This window comes from Acinonyx jubatus, chromosome B2, assembly GCF_027475565.1.
Source record: "Acinonyx jubatus isolate Ajub_Pintada_27869175 chromosome B2, VMU_Ajub_asm_v1.0, whole genome shotgun sequence".
NCBI lineage: Eukaryota > Metazoa > Chordata > Mammalia > Carnivora > Felidae > Acinonyx > Acinonyx jubatus.
This window is the reverse complement of record NC_069385.1, coordinates 16,743,474-16,758,214: the sequence shown is the minus strand read 5'-3', so window position 1 is coordinate 16,758,214 and position 14,741 is coordinate 16,743,474. Positions and strand designations below refer to the sequence as shown.

The following is a 14,741-nucleotide window of genomic DNA, read 5'->3' as shown; positions in this document are numbered from 1 at the left end:
GGGCTCGAACCATGGTTTCAGGAACCATGACATCATGACCTGAGCCAAAGTCGGATGCTTAACTGACTGAGACACCCAGGCACCCCTCTAATGTGTGTGTTCTTAACTTTCCTGCCTTTCAGTTTAGCTGGGGTGCTAGTTAACTTCTTTCCCCTTTCTCTCTGTCTCTCTCTTTTTTTCCTTCCTTCCTTCTTTTCTTTCTTTCTTTCTTTCTTTCTTTCTTTCTTTCTTTCTTTCTTTCTTTCTTTTCCTTCCTTCCTTCCTTCCTTCCTTCCTTCCTTCCTTCCTTCCTTCCTTCCTTCCTTCCTTCCTTCCTTCCAATTTCCTGCCACTTTCCTTGCTTATGAAATGACAGCAATGGTGTGGCCTGTCTTTTAGGGCGCTGTGAGGACACAGGGTGTGACCGCACAGGAAGCACTTGGGAGAGTGCCTGCAGGAGTCGGTCTGATCGCTGAGTCACCCGTACTGTCCTGTCCACATGCAGAGCTGCTCCTCCTGAGGCCCAGGCCATCTCTCCTTTACTCTCTGCCTTGCAGGCTACCTCGCTGCTTTCCTGACTTTGTTCAGCTTGCCAGGGGGCCCTTCCTCACGGCGTCCATAGGAATTTTCTAGCAACAGTCTGCCGTATCCCTAGCATTTAGCTCAGTGTCTGACAAATAATGCATATCCATGAGTAACTTTTGGTTGGAAGATGCTGAGAGTCTGGCCTCACCTCCTCATGGGTGTGGGGCTCCAGCCTCCACCGTCTGAGGGCCTGTAGCCTCCTGTCTGTGATAGGAGCCTAACGACCATTTACAATTCCAGCTGCCAGTGACAGGTCAGCTCACGGTGTCAGTCCAGAATGGCTGGATTACGTCGCGGTCAGGAGCGATCAAAAATTTCAGTGGCTAAAAATAATGTCTTATTTCCCACTAATGCTATGTATCCAGTGTTAACTGATGGGGGGTTCTGCTCTTTACTGTCACTCAGGGACCCAGACCCATGAGGCTCTGCCTAGAAACATGCTTCTATAACCAGCAGGGCAGGGCGAGGGCCCTGGGAGGCACCCGTGGGTTCCTAAAGCTTCCACCAGAAAGGGCACACCTCACATCCGCCTCCTAGCCCACTGGCACAGCAAGCCTCACTCCACGTCTTGCTTTTGAGGGAGCAGCACAGCACAGACCTACCTGGGACCTGGAAGGAACCACGAGAACACTTGTGAGATTTTGCAGATAAAGGGAGTGCTGCCTGATTGTTACTGTCACTCTCTGAAAGGGTTGTTCCATGCCGCCCTCCATCCTCAGTTAATATAATTATTTTATTTAGTTAGGGACAAAAGGCATTAATCCCAGGGAGCTTAACAACTGGAGTTTTCCTTCATGACGATCTTCCAAAGCTCTCAGGAACAATTTCCTCATCCACTTTGAAGGAAATAACCATCTGTCTGAAGAGAAAATGTCCCAGATAATCTAGAGCTGGGTTTCCAAGGGGGAGTGATTTACACGAAAAGCCCCTCAGTTAATCAGTTGTTCTATTGAGACCCTTCATGTGTTCAGGGTTTATGGGGCCTTTAATCTTGGCTCATATGTGGACTGTCATTGTGCGGATAAGCTCCTGTTTTGATAATCTTTGTGGGAAGCCTAAATAAGCCTCTGGGGACTAGCCCTTCTGGGCTCAGCACTGAGCTAGGAGCTGGGGTTCCCTGGTTATATGGCAGAGTCACTCATAAACAAAAGGATGGCAGCTTGAGAGAAGGAGAAGTAAAGGGGAGTGTTGTGCCTGAGAATGAGAGGAGGAGATAGCAGGTTTGGGTGGGGGGCTCCTCCAGAAGATTCTGGAAGGCTGAGAAATCAGCTAGCCTGAGGTAAAGAGGAGGATGTGGTCCAGGAGATGGTTACAGGCCCTGTGGCCGCAGGGGCTGGAGCCACGGAGGGGTCCTACTGTGAGCACTTAGTGGGCCAAGTCGGGGAGTCAGAATTTTGAGATTAGTTGGAAGCCATTGAAGCAGAGGAATTGCGGTGGTCAGGTTTGAATTTTATTTTATTTTTTTTTTACTGTTATAAAAGTTTATTTCACAAAGAAGTTCAATAGGAAAATGCACACAAGCTGATTTTTATATGATAATAAAACAGGTGCTGTGGAAGGGAGCACTCTCTCTGGTGAACCCAGCCATTGTCTCTGCTCTAGCCAACGCTTCTGTCATGGCGATGCTCTTTCCTCTCTTTATCACCCTTCCCACATTGTTCTGTTGCCTACTGGTTGCTGTCCCCATGCGTTCATCCATCAAAAGACTCATAAAGGGACCAAATCCCCCTTGGCCTTGTCCGCCACCATTTAATTGTGACCGTAACTTCTTGCCCATAAATTTTTCCATCCCAGGAGGGGAGTTTTGCTTCTAGTGTCTACTCGGCGAGCTCAAAGATGCCTCAAAACAAAATGCCTTGGATTTTTAAATTTAACTTGTGCTCAATTTGTTCGTTCTTTTCTACATGCCTTACTTTTTGGTATGATTTACATTGCCACAACTAATTACTCTCTGTAGTGTTTCTGTTTTAAACCGCAAGTCCTATTTCATACTGGATAACCACGTTTAAATCTGATCATTTCCAGTATTTTTTTTTTACCTACACAGAAAATTCAGCAATGTGGAAAACCTGAAGTAGAATATTATACTCTATCGTAGATCCAGTCACAGTGGAGAGATCTATTTATTGTCAGGATTTATTTATTTCCTGAGGTGGTTGCTACAATTTGTTGTCCTGTCAACATTTAACTTTGTGTGTGTGGATTTAAAGCGCTAAGGGTTTCTGATTTTTTTTTTTTTAATTTTTTTTTTCAACGTTTATTTATTTTTGGGACAGAGAGAGACAGAGCATGAACGGGGGAGGGGCAGAGAGAGAGGCAGACACAGAATCGGAAACAGGCTCCAGGCTCCGAGCCATCCGCCCAGAGCCCGGCGCGGGGCTCGAACCCACGGACCGCGAGATCGTGACCTGGCTGAAGTCGCTTAACCGACTGCGCCACCCAGGCGCCCCAAGGGTTTCTGATTTCGAACAGATGAGTCTACTTCTGGTTTTGCCGGTTTTATGGTGAGATGATCTGGTTTTTTTGAATCTTCTTTCGTTGAGAGCTTAATCAGATGGTCAGACAAATGTTTATACCATTTCTGAAACTATGAGTCTTGTTCCTAAACGATTGAAGGCAGATTGGGATTTTGAGAAGACCCATGTGGCTGCTGTGTGGGCCACGCCGGCAGTGTTAAAGGTCAAGAGAGAGTGACATGGCAGGAGGGAGCCACATGGCCTGGGCCAAGGTGGTGGGGGTGGGGATGGGGGTGGGGTGGGCAGATACAGCGCCCTTTGAAGGTGGGATTGACGGGATTGCCTGTGGATGGGTGCGACGTCTCACGGGAAGGCACATTTGCTCAGAGCCTGCTGTCCTGGTAGGCGGTGCACCTGGGAACCAAGAACGGAGATCAGAAGCCTGATGGGCGGTGAACAGAACAAAAGGAGCTACCTTCTTCCGCGACGTTTCAGTTACCCTTTATTTCCTTGCTAAATTCCTATTCCTTGGAGTTAGTTTTTCTGGATGTAACCGAAATCGGTCCTCGAGGGTCCGTGCAGTCCCTTTTCCTCAAAAGGGCCTGGTGAAGAATGGCGCATTTAAAATGTTTTGTGTTCACTCCCCACCCCCCTGGATTTCTTTCCGTTGACACAGTGCCCACTCAGATAGTGGTCATAATGCAATAGAGAAGATTTGCAGTGTTCTTTGATGACTTAATTGACATCCTCATGCCATTTTTCACGGTCACTGTTATTGAATTTGAGGGGGACTCTGGTCTCTTGATTGGATAAGGAAGACACCTGGGTGTCCCTGATTGAATTTGGCAACAGTTCTAGTCTCCTTGCCCAAGTCTCATCTGCAATATATTATCAAAACATCTTTTATGTTGGAGGGATTTCTGGTGATGGCTGAGCTCATCGTGTCGATATTGATTGTTTTAGCTTCCCTTTCCGTGGGGACGTTTTCTGACTCCACATTCTAGGCTACTCTCATTTGGAACCTATAAAACCTTCCTTCAGACCAATATGGAAGGTTTTATTTTCCAGCATGCCTCTGGATAGAGTTTGAAAGCCACGGACACCGTAACATCAACAACCACAGCTTGAAATCTTAATTGTGGCTGATGCTATACTGAATCTAACGGCTGCCACCTCACCTCATCCTAGTTCACTGAATTGAATCACACAGATAGATCTGTTCTGCGTTGTAATCCCTGACTCTCCTCCACACGGAGCACCTGCAGGAAAAAGCTGCAGGAAGCAGAAGGCCAAGAGGGTCACTGTTCAGCAAGGCCTTCCAGGCTCTTAGCCAGACCTTGGTTGCCCATTTCACTTGCAGGTTCAAGAGGGAAGAAAGACGGTTTTGGTTCAAACCACTGTCAGGTCAAGCTGCCCGACCCAGGACAAGGCCTATGACCTCTTGAAGTCTTCATTTCCTCAGTTGTAATAATGGCACCTGCTACGAGGGTTGAGATGAGAAGTAATTAAACTCTTTTTAAGTTTATTTATTTATTTTTGAGAGAGAGAAAGAGTGCACAAGCAGGGGAGGGGCAGAGAGAGAGAGAGAGAGAGAGAGAGAGAGAGAGAGAGAATCCCTAGCAGGCTTTGCACCCGATGCAGGGCCTGATCTCACAAACTGTTAGATCATGACCTGAGCTGAAGTCAAGAGTTGGTTAAGCAACTGAACCACCCAGGCGTCCCTATTAAATTCTTGGTTATAAAAGTTATTGGCATCGTGCCTGGTACCGTGGTACTAATAAATATTAACTACTATTATCTTGAAGAAAAGAGGAATGTCTTACTCGAATTTGTACTTCTTGCCCAGACCTAGGACTGTACTCTGTGATAATTTGTGTTTTAGACAGGTGTCTTAAAGAAAATAAACACATTGGCTCGAAGTCACTCTTTCATTGGAGATTCATGGTTCAAGACTTTGTCTTTTTATTGTTAATCAATGGACATAATAGTCCCTGCTCTGGAACTGATTTACTGATTCTTAGAGGGTGTAGATCAGGTGGTTACAGAAGCAATCTTCTGGACAGAGGCCAGTAACCATTAACAACTGCACAATAACACTTACATTTTAAGCTCTGAAAACAAAGGCATCACTCAGGTATGATAAGGAATTTGGATCATGACTAATCTTTTCGCTGGCCTGGGTCTGTTGTTGACTTCCTCAGACTTACAGTAGCTTTTGTTGGTGAAGCGCTGACCATAAGGCAGACACTGTGTTAGGCAAAGGACATGCTATTGAATCCTTAGGACAGCCCAGTGAGGAAAGTTCTATTATTATTTTTTCCCATTTTACGGATGAGGAAATCGAGGTACAGAGAGGTTGAGCTCACACAGCTAGTGATTGGCAGAGCTGGGACCAAAACTCTGGGCTGCTTGGCTTAATGTCTGTGTTCTTGACATACTCTTACTGCTCAAAGGTAAGAATGATGTTGGATTTGAATATTCCCTTGAGAGCAACTATTTAGTGGGGCGATAACCATGGGCAAGGTGGTGCCTGGGGCCCAGCGGAAAGGAGCCTGCTTTCAGTGTCCAGCTACACGTCTCCAGCATTGCTGTCGTTTGTTGTGGAGGAAAAGAGAGAGCTAGCCGAACTTTCTTTTGTGTGGCTTCTGGTCTGTTGATCTCTTCTGAGAGATTTATTCATTCCCTCGTCCGTTCTTACCACTCTGCCTGGACGCGCTGTAAACTCATGACGACCAATGACAGGCAGGCCCAGCACGTGCACGACGGCTGTCCCGTCTGTCCGCTCTGCCATTCTCCTAGATGGCAAATACATTCCCCCACACCTTCTCCACTGGCCTCACCTCAGCTGATGACCTTCCTTTCTGGTTTCTCACCGAGAAAATGGAGACAATTGGAGGGAACTTCCATGGGCTCCCAGTGCCCCGCACCCCCACCCCCCTGCCCCAGAAGCACCTGTGCCCACACACATCACTCATCTAGTGTGACAGACAAGCTGGCTGCGGCCCAAGAAAGGGACCGTCCCTGATGCAGTGGACTCTACCCTCTTGCCTACTCAGGGATATCATTCTGGTGATTCCTCCTCACTTTCCTGCATTATACATCCCCATCAGAGTATAAATGTGCTATTATTTCTTCATCCTTAAAAACAATCTGAAATCCTTTCTTGACCCCTCTTCCCCCTCTAGTTACAGCCCTTTCCCTTTCTTCAAAACTCCTTGAAAACGTTTCCTCTACAGTGCCTACCCCCCTTCTGCAGGGGATACATCCCGACACGTCTAGTGGATGCCTGGAGTTGTATGTCGTTCCAAACCCTGTAGGTACTACTTTTTTTCCTATACACACATGCCTGCGATACAGTTTAATTTACAAATTAGACATAGTAACGGGTCAACCACAACAACTCACAATGCAATAGGACAGTTGTAACAACACGCTGGAATAAAAAGTCTGTGAAGGTGGTCGCTTTCTCTCACGGTATCTTATTGTACTGCGCTCTCCCTTCTTCTGGCGATGGGGTGAGATGATAACACGCCCGTGTGACGAGATGAAACAAAGGGAACGACGTAAGCATTGTGAAATGGTGTTAGGTTGCTGTTGACCTGCTGCTGCTGGCTCAGAGACTCATCTGCTTCCAGACTGCGGTGGAACACAGGTATTTGAAACTGCAGGTGGTGGGTGGGACGGCCGCATTCCTGAACACCAAATCCAGCCCCAGTCTCCCTTTGTGTCTTGAACGGACTCTGGGTTTCCGCCCCAGCACTGCTCCAAAGATGCTTTGTTAGGTAACCGTGACTCCCGTGTTGCTCAATCCAGTGGCCCAGTCTCAGTCGTTGTCCTACTTCTAGGGTTCAACGCAGTTGATCGTTCCCTCCTCCTTAAGTCATGTTCTCCTGGCTTCCCAGGCACCAAACTCTTCCCATTCCCTTTGCTGGCTCTCCCACATCTTATTTCTACCCATTGGAGGGCTCAGGGATTAGCCCTCAGACTGCTGTGCTTATTGTAGCATTATTTACAGTAGCCAATATATGGAAGCAACCTAAGTGCCCATTGACAGATCAATGGATAAAGACGATGTGGTATGTATGTATGTGTGTGTGTGTGTGTATTTATAAATCTGTATCTATGTATCTATATCAATATCTGTATCTATATCCATAATGGAATATTACCCAGCCACGAACCAGAATGAAATCTTGCCATTTGCCATCGACCCAGAGGGTATCGTGCTAAGTGAATTAAGCCAGAGAAAGACCGATACCAAAAACAAAACAAATGAACAGTAATGAAAAACAAAAACGGACTCATAGATACAGAGAACAATGCAGTGGTTGCCAGAGCTCGGTGGAGGGTGAGGTGAGGGGGAGATGGGCAAAAAGAAGGGGAATAGAAGGTACAGACTTCCCGTTATAAAATAAATACCTAAGGTGTAGGGATACAATGTATGGCATATAGGAATATAGTCAGTAATAAGTAACAACTTTGTATGGTGACAAATGATAGCTGCACTTACCATGGTGATCACTTTGTAACGTATATAAATGTGGAGTCACTGTGTTGTACACCAGAAACAACATAATATTGTATGTCGACCTCACTTTAGTAAAAAAAAATAAAATAAACAAATTGCTCGGTGGTAGAAATTTGCTGTTCCCCGGCATCTCACTGCGTAAAGGGGCAAGTGTGCTTGTTTAAGTACTCACGCACGTTGAATACGATTATTGACAAGCAATTTAAAGGTGAGATTGAGCCAGTTCATAAATATAATAATTGATCCAAGAGACTCTGTCTCACTGTCTCTTGATCGATGACGGCAAGAGTTATAAGAGGAATTTACGTCTGCTTTCCGTGTGCGTTTTCTTTGCTTCCACACCTCGGGCAGTTGCTGTTTATAGCCCTTCTTACAGATAGCCCTGCACAACCATCTTGTCTCCAATTCTGGGTCAATTTCAAGAGGAAATTAAGTATTCATGCAATTGTAGGAGTCCCTCTTGTTCTTAACCTCAGTATTCTAGAAAAAGGTGCCTAATGGTGGCAGTAGGCCTACGCATTTTGTTTTGGTGAGAGTTTTGGTTTATTCGCTTAATAAAAATTCACTGTGCATGTCTGTGGTCTGGATAGCCTGCTGTGTGTGGAGGTCACAAAAATAAACAAAACACCGTCCCCACCCTCAAGGAGCTCTTTGTGCGCTAGCCAAGGCCAACAGATACACATCTTGATGGGCTTTAATGTGCTAGTGATCATGATGACATTGAATGTGCCAGTGACTGCAGGGTTGTGCGAGGCCAGAGGACAGGACATCCAGGTACTAATGCAGCATCTGGTCATGGGCAGTGGTCAGCCCGAATGACCTTCACCTCATCTCCTCATCTCCTGACACGCGCTGATTACGGAGTACAGGAGATGTGAGGTGCTTCAGCTTGGTCCCTGTCTGGGCTGCAGAACCTGGCTCCGTGAGTGGAGAAATGGGATTCTCCTATTCTGGGCTATAGAGACCGAGAACTATAGTTCTGGTAGACCTCCGCTTTCTAAATAAGAGTACCGCCAAGGCCTTCAAGAGGGAATCGTCGCAATATGCCGTCATTACACGTGCTGAGCAGCTTGGAACAGCCTAGAGGCTGGCAAGGATTTATGGTGAATCGGGGTAATTGGGCAATCATAAATCTTCAACCCTGCTTGCCTTTATAACAACTGAATTAGCTCTAGCTAGCGCAAAGAGCCGTGGGGACTCAAAATAAATCATTTAGTCGGTCACTCAGCAGACAATTATGGAGTGCCCACTACGTGTGAGGCATTCTGCGTCCTCTCTCATTTATGTCCGTAGTTAACAGAGTAGCAGGGCATCAGATTCTTGAATCTAATTTCTGTTCCAAGGACTTATTTTGGTTTTTGTTTTTTTAACTTGCAAGGCTGTTTTGAGTAAGTCATCCTGGATCCAGATTATTCCCTGCCCAGAAGAAACTAAATAAAGATTTTGGGAAAGATTTGACCGAGCAACACCTCTTTCCGGGAATAAAAAGGCATCAGGGATTTGCACCCTTGTTATTTACGACCATTTTTTTTTTTCCTTTGAAAAATGTATCCGTAGTTCAATCCATTCGTTTGTGGAAATTACAGATGGGGCCTGGGATCCCTTTCTTTCTGTGCATCTGCCGTGACTCGTGATCTAAGATGGGTGTCGATTCCAGCAGCAAAAGGGACAGATGTAGGTGGGTCCTTGCTGTCTTCCTAGTTGAAGCGATTTTGTGACGGAGTCAGAATAACAGAACTGGGGTTTTCAGAATGCCTGGAATCGGATTGTGGGCTACTTGCCTGGAGTCGAAGGTGAAACTCTTCATGATGAGGGTCCACAGCATTCTGGAAGGTGAGAGTTTTCTCGGTTTGAGGAAGGTCTGGTTGCCGTCTCTTTCCCTCCCCACCCCCTCCCCATAAACAGAACTGCCCACCCACCACGGATGGAGGCCTGAGCTTCTGTGACTCGCTTTACCCTTTTACTTCCCAGACACATAAACTTAGTGGTAGGGGCGGGGGACTCAAATCTCAGTCCAGGAAGGACCGTAGCCACGTTGGCAAGGATTACCTCCTGCACTTGCTTTCCCTGGGCCTCAGAGAGGTGGGGGACGGGGGAGCATGTTCTTGGGGAGGAAGAGGTCAGAAGAGCCCAGTGTAAGAGGCTCGGATGTGCCCTGTTGAGTTCAAGCGGGACCTGCCTTGGATCCAGTTCAAGTGAAGACTGACCTTCTAGTTCCTGGTGTTTGTCTAGGAAGTGATGCCGTGGGCCTCACTCCCAGAAGACGTGCCCGCGGATCGGTGGCTCCAGAGGGCCTTTGGCTTGCGTGTGGAAGGCACTGCATGTTTGAGTTGCATTGAATGTTTACTGCTTGCCTGGGATCTGTGAGACTGGGGAGATGGTTGTGGGCAGCCCCAAAGTTCAAGGGTTGTTTTCTTGGTTGGCAGGCTGCCCACTGCCAGACTGTTAAGGGATGTGCGGCCGTGGGTACCCAAGTGGCCAAAGCACAGCTCTCCGTCGTGGAGACAATCTGGTTATGACAACCGTCCCCTGTGCCACTGTCTGTGAGGACGAGGACTGGCTTTAGGGTTCTGTGTGCCCTGCTCTGGCGACACCATGGCAGAAAACCTCCCTCCGCAGGGAAAGAAGGGCTGCTCCTTGGTGAGAGGCGGTGAATAGCTCAGTTCCCCTGCCAGAACTTTGTATTTCCTTGGCATTCCCGCTGGTCTTGCCTCATCCTGTGTTTTAAGACCTGTACGATTACAAACGCTGTGGACATTTTTTTTTCATTCGTCTTGAAAATGGAGGCCCCAGCAGGAGCTGAGGAACCCTCAGGTGAGCCCAGCAGTGCTGTCTGTTCACAAAGGGTCTAGGAGGAGCAGAGATGAGCAGGGGCCCAGCAACGATGGCCTTGGGCCGGGACTGGTCCTCGCGTGGCCCTCGTTTGAGTCAGGATGGAGCAGCCGGCTCTCGCTCGTGTGGCTGAGCTCTGCTTCCACGGCGAGCCGTGTCCCACAGTGTTCCTTTGGGTGGCCACCATTTACCTTTGTCATGTTCCCCCACTGCGGGTGGGGGTCTCGGGTCTGGTTGACGGTGGAGTCCTCAGCACCTAGCCCGTGACCGTAGAATGAAGGTTCTACGAGGGGTGTGGGAATCTACGTGAGGAGTGGTTCTTCCTTTTTGTTGTCACCGTCTGTCATGGAAGGTCTCCCCTTTCTGCAAAGACATTCGAAACGGGAGCCATGGTTTGCAAACTCTAATTGGTTTGTGAATCCTCTGTGGTGCCTGTTACCTATGGAGACTCTGAGCCGCTCCTCACGTGTCGGTGTCCAATGGTTGGGGGGGGGCAGTGCCCAGGGATCTGCACTTTCACAGGGGGCCGCTGGGCAGGTATTCTGTGAGTCACGACTTGAGAAACAGCACTTCGTGCTGCCTGCTGTGGAGAGCTCTGGAAACAGGCTCTCCAAGTGGGGAGTCAACGGTCAAAGAAGGAACTCTGGATCATTCCTGCTGCTTTGATCACACACCCACAATTTTCCACATCTTTGATTTCTTTTGTACCTCCCCGTCGAGTCCCGTGGGTACACTTACCATTCTCCTTGAGTACACTCTAAATATTCAGTGGCATGGTTGAAACCGGTTGACATTTGAAAAACGGAGCACTTCCATAGGAAAACAGCAACCAAAAAATTACTAGACGTACATTTAAAGATCAGTTAAGTCTCCAAGGTATCGGCTCTTAAGTAAACCCTGCTTGAGCCCCAGGCACTGTATCACAGCCGCTTCTCAAGGTGTCAGGCTCCTGATTACTGGCTTCTGTGGAACAATTGGCCTTTTTTCCCTCCCCTGTAATTTTGAATCCTTCCCTATCCAAGACCCAGGTTTATCCTTGGCACCCGAGGGTAGATCTGCCCCATTCCTGTTCCCGGTCCGGGGAGCGCTCCCTTTCCCCTGCCGACTGGCAGGTAGTGTGTAGACGAGTACAGACAGTGGTCTCCTGCCCAGACCCTGGCTGCCTGTCCCTTTGAATCACATCCTCAGGTGTGGACACGGGCTCGTCTGTGAGACGCCCAGAGACTCGCGGTATCTGAACCAACCATCTCTGCAGCTCAGGCCTCCAGCTAGGGGTTTAGCATGTTCTCTGGAAATGGTTAGTCATTTCCCAAACTTGCCCTAAAACCCCGAGTCCATTCATGGGTATTCCACAGAGGGTGTGTTCGATGGAAAGTTGGACTCACCTCCTGGGTTCGAGATTGGTGGGTGCCTTGGCTACTCTTTGATTTTTCATTTCTTATTTGAGAGAGAGAGCGAGCAAGCAAGCGCATGCAAGTGGGGAGGGTGGCAGAGGGTAAGTGAGAGAGGATCTTAAATCATGACCTGCGCCGAAACCAAGAGTCCGATGCTCCACCGACTGAGCCACCCGGGTACCCCTTGGAGGCCGTGGAGCCGTGGCGGAAGGCTCTCTGGCTGAGGTCCAACACTACTCAAAGGGTCCAAGTCCTCTGGCTGCTCCCAAAGTCACTGCAATCAGCAGGGACAGACGTCTCGCTCAGCACCGCTGCCTCTTGGAAGGAAGGCATGGAACACACGTTGGCATCAAGCCGTAGGTATTGGGGTCAGGTGGTCTGAGTTCGAAACTAAGCCCTCAGCCCCCCAGTCCGGGTGCTCAATCAAACACTTCTGTGAAGTGGCGGTGATGGTAATACCTACCTCTGTGAATTGCTCCTTTTTTAATTCCAAAAAAAACGATGATTAAGGGCTTACTGTGTGCTGGGCACTGTGAAAGGCACGACGCAATGGACTTCCAGTTTAGGGAGGGAGACCGACAAATGTAAGACGGTGCCCGCGTGGTACACGCACCCAAGAAGTGCATGGTATTAGGAGTGCAGTTTCAGGGGTTGGGAGGTTGACCTTGGCACAGGTGGGAGCACGAAGTTTTCCCTCAGGAAGTGATTGCTGACTTCAGATCATGGGAAGACCACCCTGCGTACGTGCAGGTGCAAAGGCCCCGTGGAGGCCTAAGTGGGGAGCATGTTGATGGATCGGGGCTGGGGGTGGTCAGGGAACGTTGGTTTTAAGAGGGATGGGAAGCCACGGAAGGTCCTCAGCAGGGCAGTGACACCTTTGTGTTCTTGAAGCTGCTACAGAGTAGAGACTGGACTGAGGGATAAGAATGAGTGTGTGGCAATGCTTGGAAGAAACCTGTAATAATTGAGGCAAAAGGTGACCTAGTGCAGACTGGAGGGTGGTGGAGGACGTAAAAGTGCAGATTCAAGAGGCATTTAAGCCAGAGGACTGATAGACTTGGTGATGGATTGGATGAGGGGGGCAGAGGGAGAAGAAGGGTCCGGGGCCAGGCGTTCTAGAATGGTCACACCACCTATGCAGAGCAGCACCCCTTACACGTAAATGCTTATGGCAACTGTTGTTAACTAAGACTGGAATCTGACCCAAGTCACTTGGGCCCATGTGCCCTGGGCCCTGCCCTCTGACCCCAGCGTGGCCCTTGGACCAAGAGTTCCCCTCTCCCATCCCCTCTCTACTGTGTGACGGAAGTAATGAAAGGAACTTCTGGCACCTTCTCCTCCTCAGGCAGAGTGTCTCGGTGGGTGGCCCTGATCGCTCACCTGTTCCCCAGAAGGTACCTGAATGGCAAGTACCCCCATACACCCCCTCGGCTTCCCCTCCCCTCCCGCCTCCCCTGTTGTTAAATCTAGTCTTAGTCCGGTGTGTTTATTATGACTGATGAGCCAGCACTGACACGTTTTTGATAGGTGAGCTCCATAGTTTCCATTAGGGTTCACTCTTCGTGTTGTACGTTCCGGGGCACGTGTCTGCCATTACAATGTCATACGGTTTCACGGCCCATAAATGCCCTGAGCTCTGCCTTTTCATCCCTCCCCTCCCCCCGCCCCTGGAAACCACTGATCTTTCCACTGACTCCATAGTTTTGCCTTTTCCAAAATGTCCTGTGGTTGGAACCATGCCATATATAGGCCTCTTCAGATTGGGATTCTTTCACTTTGCAAAATGTGTACAAGGTTCCCCCATGGCGTTTTGAGTCTTGAGAGCTCATTGCAACAACAGTCTCGGTCTGTCTGCACCTGGAGGCCTCCGTATGGCAATTCCAACGTCTTTTCGGTGCCTGGCATCTCTTCCAAATGGCCGCTCCTCGTCTTCTCAGTCTTACTCTTCGGTGCACCTGTCGGCCCTGACCACATGTGGCCATAGCAGATTTAGGAGCCTGCCCAAGATAGGAGATGGGAACACGTCCAGATGCAGTATTCTGCGCTCTGGAAACCCTACACCATGGTCACCCAGATTCCCATTGGCACGATTCGGTCGTGAGTCATGTGGTATGAGAGAGCTGCCTTGTGAGAGCTGAGCTATCATAGGCACTTGCCTTTGTGGCACCCCGGGTCTGAGTGTTTCCAGCCGAAAGAGTTCTGCTTGGCCCCTGAGCAGTTTTCCTAAAAAAGTGGCTGTGGATCATCTTCTATCAAAGACAGTCTGCGCCATGTTACTAAATAGATGGGAAGCAGGAGATAGCCGAGGGTGACCTCTTAGAGAGAGGCTGCACGGCCATTGCCTCTTGCTCTCTTTGGGGGACACCAGCCCTCTCTTGGAACACCCTTTTATTCTCTCTCAGTGTCCTCATTGGCTGCCTGCAGCCCAGTAGCAATTTGAGCTCATTGCTGGGCCACCTCGTGCACGTCCTTGACCTGCCTGATCCCTCCTACCTTTTGTTTTAATGTACCTCTGAACATGTGTGTCCACCAGCTCCCCCAGTACTGCCTGGGGAGCTTACAAGTGGTGTTCCCTGTGATGTGGGCGCTGCTGTGGGGCAGCTGGAGGTCTAGAGGGATCACACTGCTGTGAGTCAGCACAGGGAGCAGGAGGACGGCGGCCGTCTGTCCACGGAAGCCAGAACCTTTAAGGCATCTGTTATGACGAAGCCGAGAAGCTGGTCCTTGCCATCTTACGATCTGCCCCAGCTCTCACTTATTTTCAAATACCTTGTTAGGATAACAACTTCTGATTTTCTTGTCACTTTGGCATTGTTCATGACCAGCTGTGCACGTTTAGTGTTCATACGCAGAAATGCAGAGCAAAGTGTTATTGTTTCCAGAAAGCTCTGCCTCTGGAGATTTTTGCTTATGTTTCTTTTATTTTTTTTTTCTCTCCCCCTTTAATCCTTGTGGTTTTGAACAAGC

General features: G+C 48.8%; 2 protein-coding genes across 2 annotated transcripts in view; one reads left to right on the top strand and one right to left on the bottom strand.

The window, feature by feature from the left end:
* The window catches only part of PPP1R14C (protein phosphatase 1 regulatory inhibitor subunit 14C), an 88,115-nt gene that overhangs the window by 33,942 nt on the left and 39,432 nt on the right, over window positions 1–14,741 (top strand). The window lies entirely within an intron of this gene.
* Window positions 2,036–2,344, bottom strand: LOC128315476 (small nuclear ribonucleoprotein G-like). The gene has a single exon (XM_053222110.1). It carries the CDS (start codon window positions 2,339–2,341, stop codon window positions 2,093–2,095), a length of 249 nt encoding a protein of 82 aa, XP_053078085.1. The 5' UTR covers window positions 2,342–2,344; the 3' UTR covers window positions 2,036–2,092.